We start from the raw sequence: 27,734 nt of genomic DNA on the forward strand, positions 1-27,734 counted from the left end.
GAGACGTGGCTCGAGGCCGCCATCTTGGCAAGAGGCGAAGCGCCCAGTGCTCCTGACAGGGGGGCAGTAGGTCCGGAGCGGCCGGTGCTCCCCTTCCCCCGACCCCAGCCCTAGCTGCAGTGGCGCCGGAGCTCGGGTGCGACCCACCACCGCCGTCGCCATGGTAAGACCCGGGCCGGGCCCAACTCCCGGGTCCCGGCCTTGCTCGACCGCTCTCCCTGCTGCCGGCCTGTGCTGGGGCCAGAGGAGCCCCGCCCCGAGGGCCCGGAGCTGGGCGCTTCCCCCGGGCTCTGGGAGCAGGGTGGCCTTCCGCACCCTGTGCTCGACCTCCCGGGAGATCCGAGGGACCTGACTCCAGTCCCTCTGTGGTCGCGCCCACACCCCTCCCCCGCAACCAGCTGGGCACCCTCCTCTGCCGGGACCTGGGCCCGAAAACGGGCCCAGGGTTGTTGCTCTGCAAGAACCTCTTAGTGATGTCCCTTGGACCCCACGCTGTGGACGTGGGCGCTAGTGCCCAGCAGGTTCCGTGGGCACCTAGGCGCAGCAAGCTGGGCCTCTCGAGGGTTCTCTTCCTTTTGTAAAAAGCTCACCTCTCATCCCCGGTGTTCCGTAGGCCGTTGAAGTTTGAAATCTAAACCCATTAGCGTTCAGGACTTTTTCTTTAGTTTGTTTGAAAAGGACAAATAGAGGAAAGTTCGAAAGGAGGCATAGAACAGGAAGGAATAACTTCTGACACTAATTTGTCCCTAATTTGTAGGACCCAAGTGTCCCAGAAACCTGCCACCTACTTCTGTAGATCTTAGGTGGGTCCATTTGTCAGTGTGATTGAGTGTACACTGTGTATAAGAGCATTGGGAAAATGTGAGCCGAGTTATCGATATCACAGGCTTTCTGCCTTCAGGGAGCTTGTCGTTCTGGTGAAGTGAAATGTGAATGTGGCATATTGTAATCAGATATCTCACAGGAGGGAGGAGGAGTTTATACTCTGGGACCTGTCACTTGCCTTCAGTTGCATTATCTTTGTGTTCTCAGCTATTAAAATTAACGTGGGTGCGAGATGGGACACAACAGTGCTCACTCCACTGCCTCTTTCTTTCTCACGTCGATTTGTGGATATTTATGAAGTAGGAGAAATTTTTTGGTTCCAAACAAGCTAGTAATTTTTTTAAGTGCACTTTATGCCCTTCAGTCTTTTGAAGGACAGTCTTTTTTTAATTCTATTTTTGTCAATAGATTATTAATTTGATTTAAAGCATCTTCCTACACACTTCAGAGATGACAGTATAATTTGGTGCCAATCATTAAGTTCTGTTCACGACCTTTTTAGATGAGAACTTGGTTGGTGGGGGGGGGATTCATGCTTGGGCTTTAAACCACTGAAAGGTTTTCTTCAGCTTCAGGCATATAAATTGCATCAGGTAGGTTTACCTCATAAAACTTTTATGTTGGACGTAAAATTTCCCAAAACTCCTTTCTTCGTTTCCACTAGGAGGCTTAGTATTTGGGTAGTGATTTTTAAACTACTTCCTTTATACATCCTGGATGTACCTATAGTGCATTTCAGAGTATATTGTAATATTAAAAGCAAAATTAAAGTCTTGTATTATATAAACGAAATATAGATTAATCTTTACAAAAACCTTGTTTGTTGAAAAGTTCTTGGAACCTCATACTATTTTTTTTCCTAGTATGATTTTTAATTCATAGATAACCAGAGGGATGGTAGAGCCCTAGATGTTGAGTGGTAAATATAAAAATATAAATTTTCCATGTTATTTGGACATGTGTGCATATACTTACAGTTGTGTCATGTTTAAATATGTATGTGTTTCTGAATTACTTGGGACTTGGCATGATCCAGATACCTACAGATTTGTGTACTCTGGATAACAACTTATCTCAGTACATTCTGTAAGACATTATTAAGTATTTTTCTGTGTAATGTTTTCGGGTTCTATTCCTTTACAAAGAGATCCCTGGACAAAGAAAGGTCCAAATAGGGTAACATTTTGTAAGATTTCTTGGATCTAAAAGTTGTATCCAAACTTCTGAAAGTTGATTTTTCCTCAACATTTTATTATAAAATTTTCAAACATGTAGGAAAGTTGAAAGAGCTTTACAGTGAACACCCCATGTAACCACCAGCTAGATTCTGTAATTAACATTTCACTATTCTTGCTTTATCACGCATCTAATGATCCATTCATCCCTGTAGCCATCTTTTTTTTAAAATGCGCTTTAGGGTAAGTTGTAGATATCAGTATGTAAAAGTTGATTTTTGAAAAATAAATTTCCTTTAGCTTTAGTTACTGAAGTTGGTGCAAAATGTCCTACACTACAAAGTCCTTCTAGAGAAATAAATGAACAAATGGAAAAACAAATGGCCTATGATGGCTTTGTTATAAAATGAAGTACAAAAAAAGCATCTTTTGATTTGATCTTTTTTTCCAGCTTTCTGCAAATTAATGAGAACATGTTCTTATTTTCTTAACACTTGTCAGATATCATTATAGTCAGTTCTTTTTCTTAGTAAACTTATATTTGAATGAACTTGATATTAAGTCTCATGGTAGCCCTAATCTGTAAAATCTTTACTTATCTACAGAGTGCTGTTCTCTTCTTATTTACTAAGTATAGGCAATGAGTAAATTTACTGTAGTGATCACATTAAATATAAATGATCACAATATGTTCAGTTTCCAAGAGTCATTAGTTATTAGAAAGCTAGATTTGGGTTTGTATGGCTGGTCTACACATGATGGGGGCGGGGGGAGACTGAAATCCTACACAGTAATAACAGTTCCCAGTTAGGGAGTTATTATTGTTTTGGTTTTTCTTTTTTCTTTTTCTTTTTCATATACAATACAGCAGCTGCACAGCTATTGTATTCTTTATGTATTTTTTTGATTGTTGTTTGAGAGGAGAGTGAAGAATGAAAATGATTTTCTTGAGTTTCTTTTGATTTACCATCTTATTTATTCTCCAAATAGAAGGTACACTGCAGAAACTGAGAACAATGTCCTTTTATTTATTTATTTAAAAAAAATTTTTTTTTTTTTTTGCGGTACGCGGGCCTCTCACTGTTGTGGCCTCTCCCGTTGCGGAGCACAGGCTCTGGACGCTCAGGCTCAGTGGCCATGGCTCATGGGCCTAGCCGCTCCGCGGCATGTGGGATCTTCCCGGACCGGGGCACGAACCCGTGTCCCCTGCATCGACAGGCGGACTCTCATCCACTGCGCCACCAGGGAAGCCCTGTCCTTTTATTTTTATAATCTACAGGTTTTTGTTTTAGAACAGAAACTTGTGATGAGCTTAAAACTCTCACTGAGTAACTTCAGGTTTTGGTTTTGTATGTACTCTGTATTTTATTGTAATCTTCCCCCGATTTGATTTTATCTGTAATCACTTCATGCATACAAGAAAGATGAAATGGTCCTCTATGACAGTTGTAGAAGCTGGCCTTAATATGATCATGAATTATATATATATCATCATTACAGTGAATTACGAGGAACAAAGTGACTGGCTAATTCTGGAAGTGAGGAATACTGAAGCATTTAGAGGTTCAAGGAAGTCCTTGACTTTTTTTCTTTAGGGAATTATGCATATTTATGCTGAATTACTACCTGTTATGCTTGGACCTCTATCACTAGTGAGGATGAAGGGATGATATGGCAGCTATCTGACACACATATACTATACACACACATGATTTGTTTTGGTTAGGCAGTTTGCCTTCTGGCAGCTTAATATTAATGTAAAGTATGGTTCCAAAGTATTGATAGTGGGACTTCCTTGGTGGTCCAGTGGTAAGAATCCGCCTTCCAATGCAGGGGACGTGGGTTTGATCCCTGGTCAGGGAGCTAAGATCCCACATGCCACGGGGCAACTAAGCCCATGTGCCACAACTACTGACCTCATGCGCCTCAACTAGAGAGTCTGCGTGCCACAAATTACAGAGCCCATGAGCCGTGGAACCCATGGGCCACAAGTACAGAGCCCAGGCACACTGGAGCCCGTGCCACAACTAGAGAGAGAAAACCCACATGCCACAACTAGAGAGAAGCCCGCGCACCAATAAAAAAACCAAAAAACCCAAAGTATTGATAGTTACCACTGGAGCAGTGGGTGTGAAATGGAGGTATTGCACATTTTCTGTTGCTGTAAAGTTTTCAGATGCTTACACTTATAGAATCTTAAAGGTGCAAAGGCACTTTCACATAAACTAACCTCTATTTTCACATAAACTAACCTCTTTTTTAATTTATTTTTGAAATTAATTTATTAATTTATTTTTGGCTGCCTTGGGTCTTCGTTGCAGCACGCAGGCTTTCTCTAGTTGTGGTAGGCAGGGGCTACTCTTCATTGCAGTGCACGGGCTTCTCATTGCGGTGGCTTCTCTTGTTCTGGAGCGCAGGCTTTCGGGCACGCAGGCTCAGTAGTTGTGTCTTGCGGGCTGTAGAGCACAGGCTCAGTAGTTGTGGCGCACAGGCTTAGTTGCTCCACGGCATGTGGGATCTTCCCGGACCAGGGCTTGAACCTCTGTCCCCTGCATTGGCAGGCAGATTCTTAACCGCTGCACCACCAGGGAAGTCCCTAACCTCTATTTTAGGGATATTTCAAGAAACAATTAAGTGACATCCAAGGTAACAATTAGTGGCAGAGGCAGAACAGAAACCTAATTCTCTAGGTTTCTTTACTCAAGGAACTTTCTGATCCATGTAGTTAAAGCTGGGTAGCAGAGTGTTGTTATTTAATACAAAAACAAATGACAATATATTCAAAGCATTTTAAGTATTAGAGAAAAGTTGTCTGACAAAGTGTAACCTAATGGGAAATTTTATTTTGTTTTTTTAAACAGTCCTGAAGAGGTCATCTGCATAACTTCTGGACCCTCAGTTTTTGTATCTATAAAGCGATCAAGGGCTCTTGAAAGTTTGTTTTAGGTCTAAATGCTCTTTTCCAAAAATGTAAAAAACAAGTATAATAACTGTATAGAGAATCATACTTATTCACTCTTCCCCAAAGAAAATCAGATCAAATTACAGTAGGAAAAATTAACCTACCTTTTAGTATATACTATTTTTTAATAATTGGTAAACACTTATGTGAAGGGAAGCTTAATTATTTATTTATTTTTATTTTTATTTTTTTATTTTATTTTTATTTTTTTTTTATTGTTTTAAACATCTTTATTGGAGTATAATTGCTTTACAATGGTATGTTAGTTTCAGCTTCACAACAAAATGAATCAGTTATATATACACATATGTTCCCATATCTCTTCCCGCTTGCGTCTCCCTCCCTCCCACCCTCCCTATCCCACCCCTCCAGGTGGTCACAAAGCCCCGAGCTGATCTCCCTGTGCTATGCGGCTGCTTCCCACTAGCTATCTACCTTACGTTTGGTAGTGTATATATGTCCATGCCTCTTTATCGCTTTGTCACCGTTTACCCTTCCCCCTCCCCATAGCCTCAAGTCCATTCTCTAGTAAGTCTGTGTCTTTATTCCTGTTTCACCCCTAGGTTTTTCATGACATTTTTTTTTTTCTTAAATTCCATATATATGTGTTAGCATACGGTATTTGTCTCTCTCTTTCTGACTTACTTCACTCTGTATGACAGACTCTAGGTCTATCCACCTCATTACAAATAGCTCAATTTCGTCTCTTTTTATGGCTGAGTAATATTCCATTGTATATATGTACCACATCTTCTTTATCCATTCATCCGATGATGGACACTTAGGTTGTTTCCATCTCTGGGCTGAAGCTTAATTATTTAAAGGCATTTAAGATGAATGTTAATTTAGGGTAGGTTAAATTTATCTTGTTTCGAGCTAACCATACCTTCCAGCCATGTTAATAACTGTGTTATTAACATGGATAACAGTGAATAGAAACCTTTGTCAGCTTTGTGGATCCTGCGATTGTGGTGTCTTGAGGTTTAGAGTTATGCTTAGTGTTGGGCACTTTGGTCCTACTTTGGGAGCCTTATTCTGCTTATATCTGTATAGTGGAATGTCTCAAAGAGAGTCCCAGAGTTCTGCTTGGTACCTACTATTTTACCCTACTGTTTCTTCATCTTTACATACTCAAATTCCCTGATTCATCAAAGCATAATTTAAATGCTCTTTCTTCCATCAAGTCATCAGTGATCTTGTGAGCTAGAAGTAATTTCTTCCTCTGAATTCCTATAGTGCATTACTTAACATATTCTGCCTAGTATTACAGTTATTTATGTTTGTGTCTTATCCCTATTAGCCTGCTGCTGCCTTTTTTTTTGAGTTATAATCGACATGTAGCATATTACTTTCACGTGTACAACAATATCAGTAATTTGATATTTGTATGTATTGTGAAATGATCACTAAAATAAGTCCAGTTAACATTCATCACTATACATAATTACAAAAAAATTTAGTTTTTGGGGGATGCGAACTTTTGAGATCTTACTAGATTTCTTAAGAGAAGAATGCCAGTCTTACTGATTTCCTCATAGTATTCCCAGAGGGCATCTAGTGTGTGTAGTAGGTGTCCAATAAATAATTATTTAGTTAATTCTTATAGTAATACTGCTAAAATGGAGATTGCCACTGCCTAACATTAGCCTTTGACCATGCCCAATCAATAAAGCAAAGTGGGTGAATTGCCCCTCTACATTGCATACATCTTTCTGGTTCCAGGTTGCCTTTAATTTCCCTTTCATGTTGCCTTGATGTTAATTTTTACCTAAACTCTGTATGGTATGGAGGTGTTTTAAATTCCAGCTGCCTAAGAACTACCCTGAAACATACAAACATTGTTTCTAACAGGCTTATTATTATTATTAGATATGTTAGACATGGGCTTTGTATTAAATCAGCATATTTATATAGGTCTGAAGGTTTGGTCTGAGCAGTCCTTTCTCTGAGTAGACTTTTTTTTTATTTTTGCGATACGCAGGCCTCTCACTGTTGTGGCCTCTCCCGTTGTGGAGCACAGACTCCGGGCGCGCAGGCTCAGCAGCCATGGCTCATGGGCCCAGCCGCTCCGCGGCACGTGGGACCCTCCCGGACTGGGGCACGAACCCGCATCCCCTGCATCGGCAGGCGGACTCTCAACCACTGCGCCACCAGGGAAGCCCCCTCTGAGTAGACTTTTGACTTCAAATGTTTAAATTGTGCTGTGCTTAGTATCTTTACTGTGGCTTATTCTGTTCCTTCAAAACCTCATAAAATTCTAAGGTGGGGTACCATACTTCTTAGGACTGTGGTTCTCGGCCTTTTTTTTTTTTTTTTTTTTTTTTTTTTTTTTTTTTTTTAGTGAGCGCTCTATAAGTATTAAATTTATGATGTGCTCCTATTTATTAGTAATATTTCTCACTGCATAAAGTGATTCTCCATGGGTCATTTGAGAATTACTACTCTAAAGGATCTATGAATTCTCTGACATTATATGTAAAATTTTGTGGGGAGTCCATTTGCATTATTTGAGTATTAAAATACTGCCAAACCCATAAAAGTAAAAGTCCATTGCCTTGAAGTGACAAATTTTTTAATGACATGCATTTCTTGGCAAGTTTATTATTAATAATGGTGCTGTTTTACATTGTGTGTGTCTTTTACGTTTACATATTTTGTGGCATAAGTTGTATAGCTTTGGCTTACATTTTTATTACACTCATTTGATCCTCATAATAGCTTGTGAGGTAGTCAGATGATGCTCCATATTCTCAGGGAGGAAACTGAGGCTAAGAGAGGTTGAAACGTAACTTAAGTCAGACAGATAGTAAATAGAAGAACAAAAAGTAGGATCCAAATTGTCTCACTTCCAGTCATTTAATTTTCCTGGTATATTAACTTAGTTCTTCACAAATTTAGAACACTATTTCTAATTCACATAGTCTAATTCACATAGAAGGAGAAACCAATGTGAGGTGATCCCAAATATAAGGGAATTCCTCATTTACCTGATGAGAATATTAAGAAGAAAAGCTTTTCAGAATATAAAACTTTTAGGACTATAGCACAAATAGTTAAATATGTTCTTAAAGTATTTAATAATTTACTTATACATATTGTTAAAGTTACATAAATAAGATTTTTAATTGAGAAATAATTCCTTTTTTCTGTTCTTATATTCATGAAACAGTTTATCCAAATTCTTCACAAGCATCATCATCACTAGGTCTTCTTTTTGAATTACCAGTTTTTTAGAACTTTTATACGTTGAGTTTTTTGATATTTGACACTTTTTGAATTCATATATTATATTGATACTTTTGGAAATTTTAACCCATTGGTATAACATTATGACAGTTGATTTTAAAAGAAATATTTTTGGGGAATTCCCTGGTGGTCCAGTGGTTAGGACTCCATGCTTTCATTGTCGAGGGCCTGGGTTCAATCCCTGGTTGATGAACTAAGATCCCGCAAACCTTACTTTATTTGGATGTACATGTCATACAAAGCTTTAGTGAACCAATACAGAGACATACTTGCTTATCATTCATAAGCTAAAGCAGCAACTACCTTTTTCTTTCTTTTTTTGCAGTGGTTGAAGCATGGTTTGGTTGAAACATGAACATCATATGATAAAAATTAATGTGAAATCAAATTTCTTGAGTATATTTGGTTTTAGTCTTCAAAGAAGTCTCTAAGTCTCTTGCCTGGTGATAATTTTAGGTCAATTTCTTCTTTTTCGAGATTAAGGTATTATCATTATGTGTGTACCAAAAATTACAGGAGTCCTTGCCCTTATTTGAAGAAATCTTTCTTTATCTCACACTATTAATTTAAAGACATGGATGGGGGACAGTGTGGGGCATATAGTCTATATATAATATCTTTATATGGTAACAGATGGTAACTAGATTATCATGGTGATCATTTTGAAATGTATAGAAATATCAAATAACTATGTTGTATAGCAGAACTAACATTGTGTTGTAGGTCAGTCATACTTTAAAAATAAACAAACAAACAAACAGAAAAGAGATCAGATTTGTGGTTACCAGAGGCGGGGGTGGGGGGAGGGAGAACTGGATGAAGGTAGTCAAAAAGTGCTAACTTCCAGTCATAAGATAAATAAGTACTAGGCATGCATTGAACAGTATGATAAATATAGCTAATACTGCTGTATCTTGTATATGAAAGTTGTTAAGAGAGTAACGTCACAAGTTCTCATCAGAAGGAAAAAAAATTTTTTTTCTATTTCTTTTTGGCTGCACCGTGCGGCTTGCGGGATCTTAGTTCCCTGACCAGCGATCGAACCCAGGCCCTTGGCAGTGAAAGTATGGAGTCCTCTAACCACTGGACCGCCAGAGAGCTCCCTTTTTTCTATTTCTTTAATGTTGTATCTATATGAGATGATGGATGTTCACCAAACTTATGTGGTAATAATTTCATGATGTATGTAAGTCAAATCATTATGCTATACATGTTAAACTTTTACAGGGCTGTATGTCAATTACATTTCAATAAAACCAGAAGAAAAAAATGAAATTAAAGACATGGAATCACTGGGACTTCCCTGGCGGTCCAGTGGTTAAGACTTTGCTTTCCAATGCAGAAGGCGTGGGTTCAGTCCCTGGTTGGGGAACTAAGATCCCATATGCCGTGGGGTGTGGCCAAAAACTTAAAAAAAAAAAAGACATGGAATCACCATGATGTACACTTAAAATATCTCACATTTTTATATGTTAATTTTACCTCAGTAAAGCTGAAATAAATAAAATTCTGTGGCCAACAACAACAAAATAGTAAAGTTAAAGACATGAGGTGGGAGATTTCCTTTGAAAAGAACGGGTCATAACCTTGTTGCATTTTTATTCTTTTTCTGGGATCCTTTACTCCCCTCAGTATATCTTCTTGCCTCATGCCTGGGTGGTAGCAGAAACCTCCCAAGCAGCTGGTGATGGTGAAAGATACATTTCTTAAGTACAAAACTGTTCATTTTTAAAAAAAAAAAACCAAACTATTTATTTAAAAAATTATAAATATTTTGGGGAAAGTGACTGTTTTGGGACTTTTAAGCTAGCTTGTTTGCCACTCTTGAAGTAACCAACTAATTTTATACTCTATACCTCTCTGTATGTCTGAAGTATTTTATCTTTTTAAAAGGATATAACTTACAAAACAAGATTCTTCCTTAGAGTATTTATTTATGATGTAGAACTACTTTCTATTTTTAAACTTTTTAATTCTATACAACGTAACTTTATGCTGGAATAATTAAGGTAAGTTTCAATATAGAGTTGATAGACTCAGGAACATAAAATTGTATAACTCCCTTAAATGAGCTTCTTTCTAAACTTGCAGTTGTTATTTGGGAAATAGAGCAGTTGATAGCATTATTCTTGAGATTTCACATGAGAAAATTTGCCTGATGTTCATTGGAAGCAATTCAATCAGTAAAAATACAAATCTGTTTGGTAGAGGGAAATTATTTGTGCAGGATATAGATCAAACACTTTTTCGATATAAATTGTTTTTACCTAGCTGCTTGGAAATAAGCGTGATGGTGATTACCTCCCAAATACCCTAATGACCTATCCTTGATGAATAAGGACATTGTGTTCTCCTATAATTATTATAAAACTGTTTTGCTGTTTTGAAACTATGAGAATATTTATTCAAATTGACTAACTTGTTTTTTCTTCAAGCTGCTCACCTGTAGAGGACAGGTTTCTGTAAAGCTGAGAAGCCTGACCAGTAGGATGTTGATATTTCAGAGGTTGTATCCCAGGATTGAGGCTTCCAAAATGTGTAAATAGTCTTTTTGTTCCTTGTCCTTGTGAACTTTTGGGTTCCTGTACTGAAGAGACTATTAACACTGCACTTAATATTCTTACTACTCTGCTAATGGCATTTGGTCTTCTCTTCTTTGATGCTTTATTCATTTTGTTTAATGAAATGCCAGACTCTGAAAAAAAGACTGTTAGTCTTGATCATTGCCCAGTGTCAAAACCTGTATGAAACATTGAGTCATTTAGTTTTTCATTTTACAGATTGTTTGCATGTCTGGAGGTAAGATAGTGTGGGATGGGAAGGTTAATCAAAGAGCAGAAGATAAATTTAGACTCACTAGATTGGTTCCATATTCTAGGTAAAAATGAAATGAAAGGTCAGGGGCCTTGTATAAATCTTCAGTCTGCCTGATCAGACCTCTCTTTTGGCTGTGGAGATCTCTATTCTCCCTAGAAAAAGTTTAAGCTCTTCTTTATGGGTCTGCCAAAGCAGAGAGCAACCCAGTTTTGAGTCACAGGGGATCCATTCATAATGTATTTGTAGACCTAGAAAAAATTATTTCTTTACTAAGTTTTTCTCTAGGTATGTTATTGAAAAACAGGAGTAATAGCTTCATTTTCCTCTACTTTAGCTTTGTTTTATGAATGACATACTATAATTAAAAGAGCAATGAAGTAGAGTTTGAAAGTCAGCATTCTAATAGTAGTCACATCACTAAATAACTGAGTGTACCATTCTACAGAAGATGTGAGGATGCTGAGAAAACACATGTAAAGAAATAATTAATTAGTACTTATTTATATGTTCCCGGCAGGTGCTGTTGGCAGCAGCAGTCTGCACAAAAGCAGGAAAGGCTATTGTTTCTCGACAGTTTGTAGAGATGACCCGAACTCGGATTGAGGGCTTGTTAGCAGCTTTTCCAAAGCTCATGAACACTGGAAAACAACACACATTTGTTGAAACAGAGAGTGTCAGATATGTTTACCAGCCTATGGAGAAACTATACATGGTACTGATCACTACCAAAAACAGCAACATCTTAGAAGATCTGGAGACCCTAAGGCTCTTCTCAAGAGTGGTAAGAGTCCTGTAATATTGGGTTACAGTTTTTGTTTTTAAATTTTTTGTGTAAAACTGTTTTTCCCCCAAAGCAGCTGATGCTTATCAGTTTGCATGTTCTATGCCCCCAGCCCTCATCCCAGCATCTTATTGCTACAGCTCCTATTCATTCAGCAGACACTTACTGGGTATCCTAGACTGTAAGTATTACAAAGGAGAATATGAGAACTGCCCTTTTGTTTACCATTTCTCTAGCAGTTACTCTAACCTGCCTTTGTGGTTCTGACACTTGTTTGGCCATATTTTTAGATAATATTCTTCAGGTAAGATTTGTTGATGTAGCCACACACATAAAAGACTTTATGCCACAGACTTGCTTAAAATACAGAGTAGCAGAAGGAGCTAATAAAGGGATTTAGGCTTATTGAAATTTGTGTATTTTAAAGGATGATAACTGGAAAACAAAACTGCTGATAAATTCTAAATCTTTCTTTTCCATTGCTCTCCATGATTAGATTCCTGAATATTGCCGAGCCTTAGAAGAGAATGAAATATCTGAGCACTGTTTTGATTTGATTTTTGCATTTGATGAAATTGTTGCCCTGGGATACCGGGAGAATGTTAACCTGGCACAGATCAGAACCTTCACAGAAATGGATTCTCATGAGGAGAAGGTGTTCAGAGCAGTCAGAGAGGTAAATAGGGTCTTCTCTGGGACAGCTGGTTTGTATATCTTTCTTTTAGGCTTCATTATCTGATTTTCCCTTTTTTATTTGCTAGTCTAGTCTGTACTCAAAGCTACATCCAAGTATGTATCTTCTTGTAGACTCAAGAACGTGAAGCCAAGGCTGAGATGCGGCGTAAAGCAAAAGAATTACAGCAGGCCCGAAGAGATGCAGAGAGACAGGGCAAAAAAGCACCAGGATTTGGGGGATTTGGAAGCTCCACAGTGTCTGGAGGTAGCACAGCTGCTATGATCACAGAGACCATCATTGAAACTGATAAACCAAAAGTGGCACCTGCACCAGCCAGGTATAATCCAGTGTATCACCCAGAATGCAATCCTAGAATGGCAGATGAAGGCTGTATGTGTGTATCTCAGAGTGATATCTGATTTTTAGGCAAACTGTAAATAACAAGTGACTTGATGAAGTAAGATATAATATTAAATTTGGCTGCATAATATGGGGATAAAGAAGAAATCTGAATGTGGTGTTTTTTCCTTTTGTGTAAAAGAGAGTTCTTTTACAAATTATAACATGATCTCAATTTCCTATGAGAGTTGCCTTATTTTGGGAGAAGAGGGGATATTTAACTGTTTAAGGAACATGTATTTTTAATCTAGTGTTCATGAATGGATTTAAGGGAGAATCTGAACTACCTGAAATTATGTGAAAAAGTTCGTTTGTACACAGGTATATTTATCTGGATAGAAGGTACAAAGTTTTCATCAGATCACACATGCTTATGAAAGTATATACCTGTGGTCTTTGGGTACTTGAAGCTTATATGGGTTTTTTTGTTTTGTTCTGGCCGTGCCCCTGTGGCATACATGATCTTAGTCCCCAACCAGGGATGAACCTGTGGCCCCTGCAGTGGAAGCACAGAGTCCTAACTACTGGACCACCAGGGAATTCCTGAAGCTTATATGCTAATTGTGACCCAGCTGTCAGTTCGAGCAGGGAATAGTCCACTAAACACTAGGAAGCTTGTGTTTTTTCCTTGAGGTATTCACATTCCTCTTAAAGAACAGCTTCAAGGAAAGCTTCAGTGATAGAGAATTATTAATTAGTTTTTCACTTTTTAAATCATGTGTGTATTTTTGTGTGTATGTGTGTGTTCTTCCACTTAGGCCTTCAGGCCCTAGCAAGGCTTTGAAACTGGGAGCCAAAGGAAAGGAAGTAGATAACTTTGTTGACAAATTGAAATCTGAAGGTGAAACTATCATGTCCTCCAGTATGGGCAAGCGTACCTCTGAAGCAACCAAAGTGCACGCTCCACCCATTAATATGGAGAGGTAAGTAGTAACTCTTTCAGTAAGAACAGACCACATAGTGTTAAAAAAAAATTATCTCAATGCACTGTAAATTCTTTTTGTGTCTTAATTTTTCCAGATTTAAAACACTTCCTACTGTATAGCACAGAGAACTATAGTCAATATCCTGTGATAAACCATAATGGAAAAGAATATGAAAAAGAATATATATATGTATAACTGAGTCACTTTGCTGTACAGCAGTTAAGCACAACATTGTAAATCAGCTATACTTAAATAAAATTTTTTTTAAGAAAGTACATTCTAGGTATTAACATGAGGTCTTCCCCCCTCCCCCCTTTAAACATGATTGGGGGCTCTCAGCCACCTGTTTTCTATTAAGTTTAGAACTTACCTTTCTATCAACTCTGTGGTGGCTAAATTAAACAAAAATAACTTTTCTTTGTGCCTAGTGTGTACTTTGTCTCTTAAAATGGAGCGGAATTAGAGGGCTAGAGTTATGATTAGCACTATACTATATTTTTGCATGTCTTTTTCTAATTAATTTTTTTAATTTTAATTTTTTTTAAAGTGGTTACTTTTTTTTTTAATTAATTAATTTATTTTTGCTGTGTTGCATCTTCGTTTCTGTGCGCGGGCTTTCTCTAGTTGTGGCAAGCGGGGGCCACTCTTCATTGCAGTGCGCGGGCCTCTGACTATCGCGGCCTCTCTTGTTGCGGAGCACAGGCTCCAGACGCGCAGGCTCAGCAGTTGTGGCTCACGGGCTCAGTTGCTCCACGGCATGTGGGATCCTCCCAGACCAGGGCTCGAACCCGTGTCCCCTGCATTAGCAGGCAGATTCTCAACCACTGCGCCACCAGGGAAGCCCTTAATTTTAATTAGTTTATTTTTGGTTGCATTGGGTCTTCATTGCTGCGCGTGGGCTTCCTCTAATTGCGTTGAGCGGGGGCTACTCTTCGTTTGTGTGCACGGGCTTCTCATTGCGGAGGCTTCTCTTGTTGTGGAGCGTGAGCTCTAGGCGCCTGGACTTCAGTATTTGTGGCACACAGGCTCAGTAGTTGTGGCTTGCAGACTCTAGATCGCAGGCTCAGTAGTTGTGGCACATGGGCTTAGTTGCTCCGTGGCATGTGGGATCTTCCCGGACTAGGGCTTGAACCCGTGTCCCCTGCATTGGCAGGCGGATTCTCAACCACTGCGCCACCAGGGAAGTCCTTCTAATTAAGTTTTAAGGAGGACAAAATTTATAAATATCTTTAGTAGCAAATAATGTATTATCTTTTGCCTTTTAAGTATTTGAACCCAGTATAGAACATTTTGATTTGTCTCTTATCTTAGGACTGTGGTACTGTTTGGTAACATTTTTAAGTGGTAGTTATCAAGTTCACATATTCATGACTCAGATTTCTTGTTTTGAAGCCCAGACCTTCTACTGTTACTGATGGTTTTGAGGTCAAGTGAAAGATGAGTCTGGGAGGATACCTCTATCAGGTGTGCATAAAAGAGGAGTATGTTGTATGTCTTATTCTGTATGAAATGAACAGGGTTACGTCGGGATAAGTCTCTGAAATCACTAAAGCTCCTGTGCTATTCCTAGTAGTTGCTTTGAGGGAGACAGAGGCTTGACACTATTTTAATAAGATGGTGGAGACTGTCATGTACTAGAGAGGACTTGAGACTCTTTTCTGAATGATGAAATACTTCTTGAGCATGGAGCAAAGGCTTGTGAAGGTAAATGAGACCCTGCATTGTCTTAAGATACATTCCTCTGTGGTCTTGAGTCTCATGCCTTTGTTTCTGGGAAGTCTTAGAGGTTAGAACAGAACAAAGTAGGATGCCAGAATAGTCTTTTTAAGCCTCTGCAGTTCACCCAGCTAAAAATAGTTTTAGTAAGGAATATGGGTAGATTGTACTTAATAATTGCCCGTAGCAGTAGCACCTTTTATTTTACTTATTTTGAAAACTAGATTATACATTCATATAGTTCAAAATTCAAAAGGTTCAAAGGGTATTGAACTAAAACTTCTTCCTCCCCCCAAGCCACGCAGGTTTCTCTTTTTGGAGGCAACTAGTATTAACTAGTTTTTTTTTTTTTTTTAATTTTTAAAAAATTTTTTAAAATTTAAAATTTTTTGGCCACGCCTCATGGCATGCAGGATCTCAGCTCCCCAACCAGGGATTGAACTCGTACACCTGCGGTGGAAGTGCGGAGTCTTAACCACTTGGATGCCAGGGAAATCTCAGTATTAACTAGTTTTTGTGTGAATCTTCCAAGAGGGATAGTCTATGTATAGATGAATAAAAACATGGTACAATTTCTGTATTTCTCCTTTTTATACATTAGTGGTGGCATACTAGACACATTTCCAATTGCTTTTTTCACTTATTTCGAAGACAAGAATTTCCTTATTTGAAGCTATAGAGAAATGCAGTACCTTACCCTAGACTGGATCTTGTACTACTATAAGGGGCATTATTAGGTCAACTGACAAAATTGGCATATGAATGGTAGATTAAAGTATTGTGTCAATGTAAATTTACGACGTTAATAACAGTACTGTGGTTATGTGAAAGAATATCCTGTTCTTACAAAATACACTCTGAAAATGTTTAGGGATAAAGGGCCATGATGTATATATATTCTGCCTGTAAATGGTTCAAGGAAAAAAGTAAAATATATTTATATAGAGAGAGTGTGCAAATGATAAAACAAATGGGATAAAATGTTAACAGTAGATAAAAAGGGTATAAATGTATTTCTGTTATAATTTTAGAAATTTTTTTCAAATAAAAAGCTTTTTCAATTGTTCCTCTTTTTTTTCCTAATTGCCCAGTATTCATTTTTGTGGATATACTTTTATGTATTTAAGTAGTCCCCCTATTGACGGACATTTGTCTCTAAACTTTTGCTATTACAAACAATTCTTCAGTGAATAACTTACTACATTGTTTTGCACAGGTGAGAATTTATCTGTAGGATGAGGATTTGCTGAACCAAAGGGTGTCATGCTTTTATTTTATTTTATTTTATTTTTTAGGGATAAAGGTTGTTTTCCTTTTTTTAATTGAAGTATAGTTGATTTATAATGTTATGCTAATTTCTGCTGTACAGCAAAGTGACTCAGTTATGCATAATATATATAATATATACACATTCTTTTTAATTTTTGTTTATTTTAAATTTTATTTGTTTATTTTTGGCTGCATTGGGTCTTCATTGCTGCGCGTGGGCTTTCTCTAGCTGTGGCGAGCAGGGGCTACTCTTCGTTGTGGTGTGCGGGCTTCTCATTGCAGTGGCTTCTCTTGTTGCAGAGCACGGCTCTAGGCATGCAGGCTTCAGTAGTTGTGGCATGCAGGCTCAGTAGTTGTGGCTTGCGGGCTCTAGAGTGCAGGCTCAGTAGTTGTGGTGCACGGGCTTAGTTGCTCTGCGGCATGTGGGATCTTCCCAGACCAGGGCTCGAACACGTATCCCCTGCGTTGGCAGGTGGATTCTTAACCACTGCGCCACCAGGGAAGTCCCCACATTATTTTTTAATATTCTTTTCCATTATGGTTTATCCCAGGAGATTGGATATAGTTTCTTGTGCTATACAGTAGGACCTTGTTGTTTATCCATTCTAAATGTGATAGTTTATATAGTTTATATAATGCTTTAAATTTTGATACATATGGCTGCAGCACCTTTAAATAAGTTGCTTATGGCTAATCACCATTAAACCCCGGAGAAAGAGAGTTCTGGTTTTTACCTGTCTGAGCAGATTTATCATTCTTTCTCTACAGTGTGCACATGAAGATTGAGGAAAAGATCACACTAACCTGTGGACGAGATGGAGGATTACAGAATATGGAGTTGCATGGCATGATCATGCTTAGGATCTCAGATGATAAATTTGGCCGAATTCGTCTTCATGTGGAAAATGAAGACAAGAAAGGGGTGCAGCTACAGGTGTGTAGAGGCTTTTGATAAGGGAGTATTAAGGCTTTTGTCTACCTAACACAGTCATTCTCAACTGGAGTTCCCTGTATGAACCATAGAACACAGAAGATTATTTAACTTATATAACTAGTGCCATTCTAGATGCATAGGAAAGAAGTTAATTTAAATACAGAAGATTATTTAACTTATATAACTAGTGCCATTCTAGATGCATAGGAGAGAAGTTAATTTATTACCTACAGTGGAAGCCTTGAATTGATAAATGCCTTCCCAAGCCAGTTGGGAATGACTGACAGCAGCTGTATTAGTATGGCCTTTTAATACTGGAATTGAGTGAAAGGTCATTTTGAAATCTAATAAATGACTTCATACTCACAAAGGTACAAAGAGATGCATATTTGTTACTATTATGCAAAGAGTAAATTCATTTAGGATATTGCTTGAAATATAATTTAAAAAACAAAGTTTTAAAACTTAATAGGGTGGTATTTTATTTTATTTTTAAATTTATTTATTTATTTTATTTTATTTTTGGCTGCGTTGAATCTTTGTTGCTGCACACAGGCTTTCTCTAGTTGCAGTGAGTGGGGCTATTCTTCGTTGTGGTGCACGGGGTTCTCATTGAGGTGGCTTCTCTTGTTGCAGAGCACAGGCTCTAGGTGCCTGAACTTCAGTAGTTGTGGCATGCGGGCTCAGTAGTTGTGGCTCACGGGATCTAGGGCGTAGGCTCAGTAGTTGTGGCGCACAGGCTTAGTTACTCCGCGGCATGTGGGATCTTCCTGGACCGGGGCTCATACCCGTGTCCCCTGCATTGGCAGGCGGATTCTTTTTTTTTTTTCTTGCGGTACGCGGGCGTCTCACTGTTGTGGCCTCTCCCATTGCGGAGCACAGGCTCCGGACGCGCAGGCTCAGCGGCCATGGCTCACGGGCCCAGCTGCTCCACGGCCTGTGGGATCTTCCCGGACCGGGGCTCGAACCTGTGTTCCCTGCATTGGCAGGCGGATTCCTATCTTCTGAGCCACCAGGGAGGTCCCGGCAGGCAGATTCTTAACCACTGCACCACCAGGGAAGCCCGGGAGGTATTTTATTAAAGCAGGTTATGACACTAAGCTTACTCATTCTGCTGCTATATAAACTGCCAGTGCTTGTTTTGTTAGCTGAAGGGCAGTATCTAATGGTATATTTGAAAAGTACGTAAAATCTTAAAATGAATATGTATGTTCCACCTACCTGGCTGTGTAAGAGACTTTCTTTATATTATTACAGTTCTTGTTAACAGTTTATTTAGATGGTTGATCCTACATCTCTTGTCACGAGAACAAAGCCTTTTCAGCGAAGAAAGTGGTTTTGTCTACGTTTTATTCCACTCATAACCAGCACACAGTTGTCTTTTGGAAGTAGTGCTTATATTAGTTGACAGTAGCTTTGCTGGCTCATAAAGTCTATGTAGTCTGCTATCCACAAGTTACTTCTTTTTCCTTTTTTCTCCTAATGTGACTTCTTTTAAAAAGATCAGTCCATCTTAGTTGGCCTGAGTTTGAACAACTTTTAGGCAAAATTGCAGCTAAACTTTCCACAGAGCTTTTCCCTCTTCTGTCTCTTTAGTATAAGGCCAGGACTGCTATGTGACCCAGCCAGCTGATCAACGTCTGACCCTAGTCTTCTATTTGGCAAGCTTGGCCTCACCATCAGGCTGCTCCCTATGAAGTATTTTTGTAAAGGACTTGGTTAATGGTCTTTTAACTTTTTCAGTTACAAAGTTACTAACTTGTTACTTACAAACAAAACGGCTTAGAGTTGAAATTACTTTATTACTATTTTTTAAATGTCTTAAATCTTTAAAAGTCTTTGAAGAAGGGAAATCTTTCTTCAAAATAAAAAACAATTGGAACTTTTTAGGCACCCTGTTTTAGATGTTTAGATTATGGGCCATGTAAGAACAAAAGAAATTTATTTCCTGTCTTATAATGTCTGAACCTCAGAAGTTTTCTTTCCCTTCTCATTTCAGACCCATCCAAATGTGGATAAAAAACTTTTCACTGCAGAATCTCTAATTGGCTTGAAGAATCCAGAGAAGTCATTTCCAGTCAGTAGTGACGTTGGGGTGCTGAAGTGGAGACTACAAACCACAGAGGAGTCTTTTATTCCACTGACAAGTAAGTGCCTCTGGCCAGTCCTACTAAGCTAGACTGCACTGAGAACTAGAAATAGCCTTGGCTTGTACCTTCTTCATTGCCACAATTCTTTTTCACAAAATGACCTTTCAGAATGGACTCAGTGCTATATTTAGTGTATTTTGGTAATAAGTAGCTTAAATTTTAAACACTTTTAATTTTGAAACCATTATTTTTAGTAGTTTACACTAGGATGTTTAAGGCCTGCAGTTGTCAGTTTTGATTTGCCATCTTAACTTTCCTCCATTCTTTTTCTAATGTTCTAATATACCTGCTTTGCTTTTCTCTTCAGTTAATTGCTGGCCCTCAGAAAGTGGAAATGGTTGTGATGTCAACATAGAATATGAGCTACAAGAAGATAATTTAGAACTGAATGATGTGGTTATCACCATCCCACTCCCGTAAGTACCCCACATAATCATTTTTTCTATAGCGAGCTTATAGAACTAGTCTTTTGGAACTCCTTTTGGAGGCAGCACTTAGCTGGCTATCCATTCTAAGATATTTGTTTCTCATAAAGGTCAATTGTGAAAGAAACCAGGTACAAAAGGCTGCATACTTACTATATGATGCCACTTATAAGACATTCTGAAAAGGTATTACTCTTGGAACAGAAATCAAGCATTTGATTGCAGAGGAGCACAAAGGAACTTTTGGAGATGATGGAAATGTTCTATGACTTGATAGTAATGGTGCTTACAGGCTACATTTGTCAATGCATTGAGCTGTACACTTTTAAAGGAGTGGATATTACTGATTTTAAAGCCAAACAAGCAAAGCTGGTTATAGTTCTAGGGCTCTGTTTTCAGATATTGGTCTTCAGATTGTTCATGTAGTAATGAAGGTTTCCAGAAGGAGGAGCCAATTCTCAGTCAGACTTTCTCTGCTTTGTTTTGCAACTCTTAAAGGAATTGAGTCTGACAGACTGAAGTTTTCTTTTTCACTTTCTTCTCTAAATTTTCAGCTAAAGATGAGATTATGTTTTCAAGGGTACTATTCTTGCTGAAACAAGATATCTACATTAGTTTCAGTAAATTTTCTAACAGCTTTATTGAGGTATAGTTGACGTGATAAACTACACGTATTTAAATTATAAAGTTTGATAAGTTTTGGCATGTATGCACCATCATCACAATTAAGATAACAAAAATATGCATCCCCCCCAGAAGTTTACTTTCTGTAAGTTTTTGATGTGTGCTTAAATGGCCTACTTTCTAGGATCATCTGGAAATACTCTCTACTTTATCTCCTCACTAGCATTTCTAGTGACTGAACTATTATTGCTTCACCGTTGAATCCCTGCTTCTCTGCTTTGCCTTTCAGCACCCCCATGATTAAGTACAGGGCTTAATTATGAATACCCAGTAAGTGAATTCTTAGTGTGTCTATACTATTAAATTGCTTGGTTATTATTACAGAGAAAATGGTTCTAATTTAATCTGTAGTTGTGTTCAAATTAATTTTAATTTAATTTGAATTAAAATTAAATCTAATTTATTTGTAGTTTGATTCAGGCCTTTACATGGCCAGGTCTGGTTTTAGTCATTCTTATTTCCATTTTTTAAAATATGCTTTATTACCAGTATCCCCTTTAATGGGCTAATCATCTTATTCTTCACAGCTTGGTTATTATTTCAGAACAATAGATGGCTGCCTTGAACCATTGTGAGACTTGGGCGTTGGTGACAGGTGTGGGTTTTATTTTGTCAAGATTTATTTTACTAGACTATTTTTAGGATGCCACAAGTTTTAGGCCTCTCCATCTACCCTATAATTGTGGTTATGGTGGTTTCCTGTGTCTTAGTTCAACTTTGCAATAGTCTCCAGAAGAGACCCTTAGACAGCATTTTACCCTATTGTCTAGAACTGATCAAATTAGAGGATCTCAGAATCAGAATTGGAACAAGGGCAAAGGGAAGAAACATACATACAACTGGGACCATAAAATTGATAGGGAAGAGTTAATTGTGTTATATCACCCTTAAAATTTTCTTTGTCTCCCTTATTTACCCTGCCTTTTATGCAAACATTGGATGTCACTGGTGAATTAAAAGATGGTAAATTTAGAGTGTGTAGGAGTAGCTGGCACTGCCTGTCAGCCGTGTGCGGGGATGCACAGTGCGTCCTGACTAGCCCTGGTTCTCTTGCAGACTAAGGACAACTGTGTAATATCTCTCTTTCCCATCACGTTCACATTTTGCCCAGGGGTAATTGTGCTTTCTCTTATCAAATAAAAGTTCAGTTACTGGATTACAAATCAAATAAACCCACTGGCATCAACTACAATAAGTTTTAAAACCTTCTAAAATCTTTTTTTTTTTTTTTTTGTGGTACGTGGGCCTCTCACTGTTGTGGCCTCTCCCGTTGCGGAGCACAGGCTCCGGACGCGCAGGCTCAGCGGCCATGGCTCACGGGCCCAGCCGCTCCGCGGCATGTGGGATCTTCCCGGACTGGAGCACGAACCCATGTCCCCTGCATCGGCAGGTGGACTCTCAACCACTGCGCCACCAGGGAAGCCCCTAAAATCTTTTAAAAACATCCTCTCAAAGGTCCAAATTCATCTCCATTCTAAATAACCACATAATGGTGTTTAAGTTCTCCCCCACTGTTACTATCAACCTGTTTTTCCCCTCATTGGCATCTATGAAGAGAGCTACACTATGTTAAACTTCCATCATGACAAGGCAGCAAACCATTAGTGCAGTATTTTTGGAAATACATCCCACTTTACACGTTTGTCAGTCTCAGTCCCCTGCCAGCTCCAGATCTAGTCCATAAGTTGGAGCAGCCCAGGACTATGTTTGCCCATTACTTATGGTTGCATATATCTGTACCTACAAAAGGAATTAATGAGACCCTTGGCCAAGGTTAAGGGTCCTTGAAGTTATCAGGGAGTCTAATTTTTTCTAGGACTATATAAAAGTGGGCAGAATTTGAGGAGCATAATCAAATTTGGGGCTGGTTTTCCTTGGCATAGTTCTTCTAGCTCTGGACAGCTAACTTGACACGGATGTTTCTTGTGACAGATCTGGTGTCGGCGCACCGGTGATTGGTGAGATTGATGGCGAATATCGACATGACAGTCGACGAAATACCTTGGAGTGGTGCCTGCCAGTGATTGATGCCAAAAATAAGAGTGGCAGCCTTGAGTTCAGCATTGCTGGGCAGCCCAATGATTTCTTCCCTGTTCAAGTCTCCTTCATCTCCAAAAAAAATTACTGTAACATACAGGTACCCCTGTTTAATAGAGAACTTATATGGGGAAAGTGGTAGGACGGATACCTGATAGGCAACATGACTTCATGGTCAGAGCAGAAATCAGAAAAGCTGATGTCCCCCGTGGATTCCTTTGCTGCCTCATTGTGTAATCTTGGTCAGTTCTTCACCTGCTTTGTCTCAGTTTTCCTCTCTAGATCAAAGTAAAGAAATTGAATATGACTACATATAAAAGTACTTATGGGTTGTGCAAGACTCATATCTCTTAGTTGCCTGCTTTTTTTAATAATCTCATGTATCTTAAAATCCATTTGCCAAAACACTCAACACATGACTTAGTAATGCCTTCTATATTGTCACTTGGTTTGATCCCAAGGAATGAAAGAAAGTTTATTTGGAAGACGAAATTACTGCCAAAAAAGGTGATTCTAATACAAATAGATACCGTTTTTGTGTTCTTTTATGTCACAGCTTCCCTTCATTAATACGGATAATCGTAAGCCAATTCTGTTGTAAACCTTGTCCTTAAGGTAGGCAGGCAAAGCAGGGGAAATCTGTGAACTGTTTATTTATTTATTTATTTATTTATTCATGCATTCATTCATTCATTCCGTGCCATGCACCTTGTGGGATCTTAGTTTCCTGACCAGGGATTGAACCCAGGCCCATGGCAGTGAAAGCACTGAGTGCTAACTACTGGACTGCCAGGGATTTCCCTGTGAACTGTCCTTCAGATCATTATTTTTAACTCTTTGTTCTTCCAGCGTTCAAGTTGCATTATAAGCACCGAGTTTATATTGTTATCTTCCCCTCGGACTTGTTGATTTGCTTGTCATTCTGGTTATCTTCCCAGATGTTCTCTGTCTCTCCTGAAAGTGCTTGGGAAGTTATAGTTTCATCTGTTGGATGATTCCAAAGAGCAGTTCTCCCTCCCTCCCTCCCTCCCTCCCTCCCTCCCTCTCTCCCCCTCTCCCCCTCTCCCCCTCTCCCCCTCTCCCCCTCTCCCCCTCTCCCCCTCTCCCCCTCTCCCCCTCTCCCCCTCTCCCCCTCTCCCCCTCTCCCCCTCTCCCCCTCTCCCCCTCTCCCTCCCTCCCCCCATCTCAGTTATTGGCTTAACCGCATCAGTATTGGGAGCACATTGTTGAACCCAAGACATTTTCCTGTTACTGACCATTTGAAGAACAGGACAGTATAATTGCTCTGTCAGAACCTCACTAGAAAATATGAATCAGTGGTTTAAGTTTTGTGTTGGTGCCATTACACGCACCATTGTTACAGGTAGTTCATTAAATTGGACATCTATTATTATTAATAAAGAGAAATCTCAGGACTTCCCTGGTGGTGCACTGGTTAGGACTCCGAACTCCCAACGCAGGGGGCCTGGGTTTGATCCCTGGTCGGGGAGCTATATCCCACACGCATGTCGCAACTAAGAGTTCGCATGCCACAACTAGGAGCCCGCCTGCCACAACTAAATACCCAGTGCAACCAAATAAATAAATACTAAAAAAAAAAAGTAGGTTTAAATAAAAAATAAATAAAAAGAAATCTCATGAGAAGGACCCAGCCATACCTAGAAAATGAATATGATAGAACAACTTAGTGAGACTGAGAGCAAATTAAATAATGTTGAATTGTTAGAATGTTGCATTTTGGATCAAAATGTTAATCGATCATCCTGATAGAATGTCTATGACTTTCATAGGTTTTATAGGGCAGGGCCTGGGCAGTGGCCACTCATTCTGGACCTTTTACTTAATATTAATACCACTCTACATGTCATCCCAACAGTTGTCTTTTCTGTCTAGAGAGCAGATTAATCATGTTGGTGGGAAGAGTGATGCTTTGAGCTGCAGTTGTGAATTGAACTTTTTTAGTATTTCTGAGTTACTTTTAATACTGCTTTAGGGGATTTGATCTGTACTGAGAATTTAGCCAGCACCTTAAAGACCCGCTGTCCTTCTGCTTTACCTTACTCTCTGTTTGTTTTCCTAGGTTACCAAAGTGACCCAGGTAGATGGAAACAGCCCTGTAAGGTTTTCCACAGAGACCACTTTCCTAGTGGATAAGTATGAAATTCTGTAATACCAAGAAGAGGGAACCGAAAAGGAAAATTCTCAAATTAATAAAGAAGAAGCCAACAGTGGCTGAAGAATTTTTTCCAAACCTGCAAGCCATTGGAGACCCTTTTTTTCAAATACAGTGCACGATTCTCTGAGCGCAAGGACCCTCAACTCACCCTCAGTGTTTCAGTGTCACAGAGACATTCTCTGGCAAGGAAATGACACAAACATAAAGGGAAAGGCTGCTGATTTCTTTGGCAGATTTTACTGGCCAGCAGGAAAGCAAGCTCTCCAGAGAATGCCCCCAGTTAAACACTTTGTCCCCCATCAGCTAAGTTGTTTTTTATTTTAATGCCTAAATATATTTCATACTTTGTTTTTAAAAAGTTTTCTCTGCAGAAGGTTTTAATCTTTCATACTCCTTTCCTTTACCTTCAGTTTTTTTTCTTTATATATATCCAATCCAGCACTGAGATCATCTGCATATAGGCACTGTATTTGGCACTCCAGGAACAGGTTGATCTAATCCATTCTTGATTTCTGGACTATGCAGGTGAACTGCTTGAGGGGTAGGGGGTCTAGAAGTTAAAAGATAAGGATGTCTTATCCTTTTCCTATATCTATTCATCCCTCCATTCCTTTGCCAGGCTGTTTTCCTTGCAGTCTTGTTGCTCTGGTTTAGAACACTAGTGTGAATCCCACTTGTGTCAATATTAAAGACAGCTGAGAAGCAGCTTTCAAATGGTATAGCCCCCACTTCAAGGTGTCTGGGAGGAGAATGGTCATGTCCAGTTAGGGATTTCACACCCACAGCTAATCATGTCTGCTGCTGGTGCTACCCAGCCTTCCATTCTCCATATTTTGGGTACTTCAGCTAAAACATGATAGCTAATGGTCTTTGTAATCCATTCACATTCCTGAGATTCACCACCTCCCTCTTTCTGAATGTTCTCTGTGTCATCAGTTTTTTCCTTTCTATCAGACATGAGGTTATGATTTTGGAGGCTGTAGGTTCAGTGAGTCTTTGTGCCAATCCCATTGGTCCTGAACTATCAAGGAGCCTCCCTTTTCACCACCAAGTTTTTAGCATTTCAAGATTCAGCTGATTATATTGCTGTGTAGGCATTGATATATTCCATTCTAGCCTGCCCAGCATTTTTTCAGCAGCCTTTCTGTTCCTGTGTCTGAAATCCTTCCTTTTTCTCCCCTAAGCCTTTTCTGTTTAGTGTCATCATGTAATGGTTGTTTCTCAGCCCTTGTTTCTCAGCCCCATCTCATCCATTACTTCTTCAATGGAGAAGACTACATCAGCCAGCCCAGCGTTGGCTTTTAACCCAGTATTGCACTGGGAGTTGGTGGAGTTGCTGCCAGGCTGCAGCCACAGACAGGGGGAAGAGACAGATGACAGTAGATGACTTCCTGCACTTTCAGCTGGTTGGAGAGTACGACTCCCACTCTGAACAACATCTGACCTTCCCTGCAAAGAGTGTACTGTAATTGAAGCAGAGCAGTCACACACGAATGGCCATGGATGGAATTGTTTGCCAAAGAAATTTCTGGCCTTTCCCTTTCCCTTAACTGCATCAGGGAAGAATCCTTATCTCTAGCTTGGTTTCCACATAAGGTTTTTTTGAGGAAGGGGACTGGAACAAAAAAATCTGTCATGTAGTTAAGTAGACAAGAAATCTTATTAATTCAGTTTTGTTTGAGAGTTGCTTGTCCATATGATTTTTTTAAAGTGAAGTTTAGTTTCACAAAAACTTTTTTTTCTAAAATTACTTTTGGGGTAATATTTAAAATGAGAGAAGTTTTGTAACCCTGTAAAATACATAGGGAATATAACATTCCATTGTACACAAAGAAGGCAAATTCTTTAATCAAATAAAAAGTATTATAAAATGAATGTTTTTTAGACTGTTGACTCTCATACTTTGGTGTCTTCTCTGGTGTCTTCAGAATGCTGTAACAGGATCTAAGATTAAAAATTAATGATATGTTTCTTTAAGAGGAAATAATCTCTATCTGAGAGTATTCATTGCCTTTTCTCCCTATTACAGGTATTGTGTCTTGTGTATTTTTCTACATTTGAGCATATACACATACACATGCACTCCTGACAGTGTAGCTTTTGAATTTGATGCCACTTATGGGCTTTTGATCTTAATTTTGTCAGAGCCAGTTGTAGAGTCAGAAAAATGAGGCTTCATCTTTAAAGAATAACCATAGTTGGTGATATCTTGGAGCATTCTCTTCCCCATTAGACAAACAGTGGTAAGAAGTAAGTGATGCAGGCATGAGTGATGAAGGCCTTCCTTGGAAGTTGATAACTCCCTCAGAAAAGGCTTCTTCCTTACTTTCTTTTTATTTAACTTGAAAAATTATTGAATGTCACCAAATTGTTTGGAAGGCAAATCTCTGATGAATAGTAAGTTTCTGGAATGAATAAGTTTTTATTTTAATGGTGAAAGCCAAGATTTTGAGAAATTGCAAGAGAAATTGCAAGTATCTTTAATGTTGCTGAAGTGTGGCTTGGATCTCTGAGGCTGTAACGTTAATCCAGTGAA

The 27,734-nt window shown here is 38.9% G+C and overlaps 1 protein-coding gene across 3 annotated transcripts; it reads left to right on the forward strand.

Moving 5' to 3' along the window:
* On the forward strand, positions 1-27,073 carry ARCN1 (archain 1). 3 transcript variants are annotated; one of them, XM_004273332.4, is made up of 10 exons: positions 2-163; positions 11,543-11,806; positions 12,303-12,482; positions 12,614-12,819; positions 13,640-13,804; positions 17,561-17,726; positions 19,726-19,873; positions 20,184-20,292; positions 22,918-23,122; positions 25,103-27,073. In XM_004273332.4, exons 1-10 carry the CDS (start codon positions 161-163, stop codon positions 25,190-25,192), a joined length of 1,536 nt encoding a protein of 511 aa, XP_004273380.1. In that variant the 5' UTR covers positions 2-160; the 3' UTR covers positions 25,193-27,073. The 3 variants fall into 3 exon arrangements, with proteins under 3 accessions (XP_033290374.1, XP_004273380.1, XP_049568974.1); XM_033434483.2 differs by lacking the exons at positions 22,918-23,122; positions 25,103-27,073 and adding an exon at positions 21,513-22,911 and having other exon boundaries at positions 1-163; XM_049713017.1 differs by lacking the exon at positions 11,543-11,806.
* The last annotated feature ends 661 nt before the right edge of the window (positions 27,074-27,734 follow it).

This window comes from Orcinus orca, chromosome 8, assembly GCF_937001465.1.
Source record: "Orcinus orca chromosome 8, mOrcOrc1.1, whole genome shotgun sequence".
Taxonomy (NCBI): Eukaryota; Metazoa; Chordata; class Mammalia; order Artiodactyla; family Delphinidae; genus Orcinus; species Orcinus orca.

Coding starts and splice junctions, on each gene's coding strand:
- ARCN1 (XM_004273332.4), top strand. Junction 12,483..12,613: donor TGTTCAGAGCAGTCAGAGAG/GTAAATAGGGTC, acceptor ATCTTCTTGTAG/ACTCAAGAACGTGAAGCCAA. Junction 20,293..22,917: donor GTTATCACCATCCCACTCCC/GTAAGTACCCCA, acceptor TTCTTGTGACAG/ATCTGGTGTCGGCGCACCGG.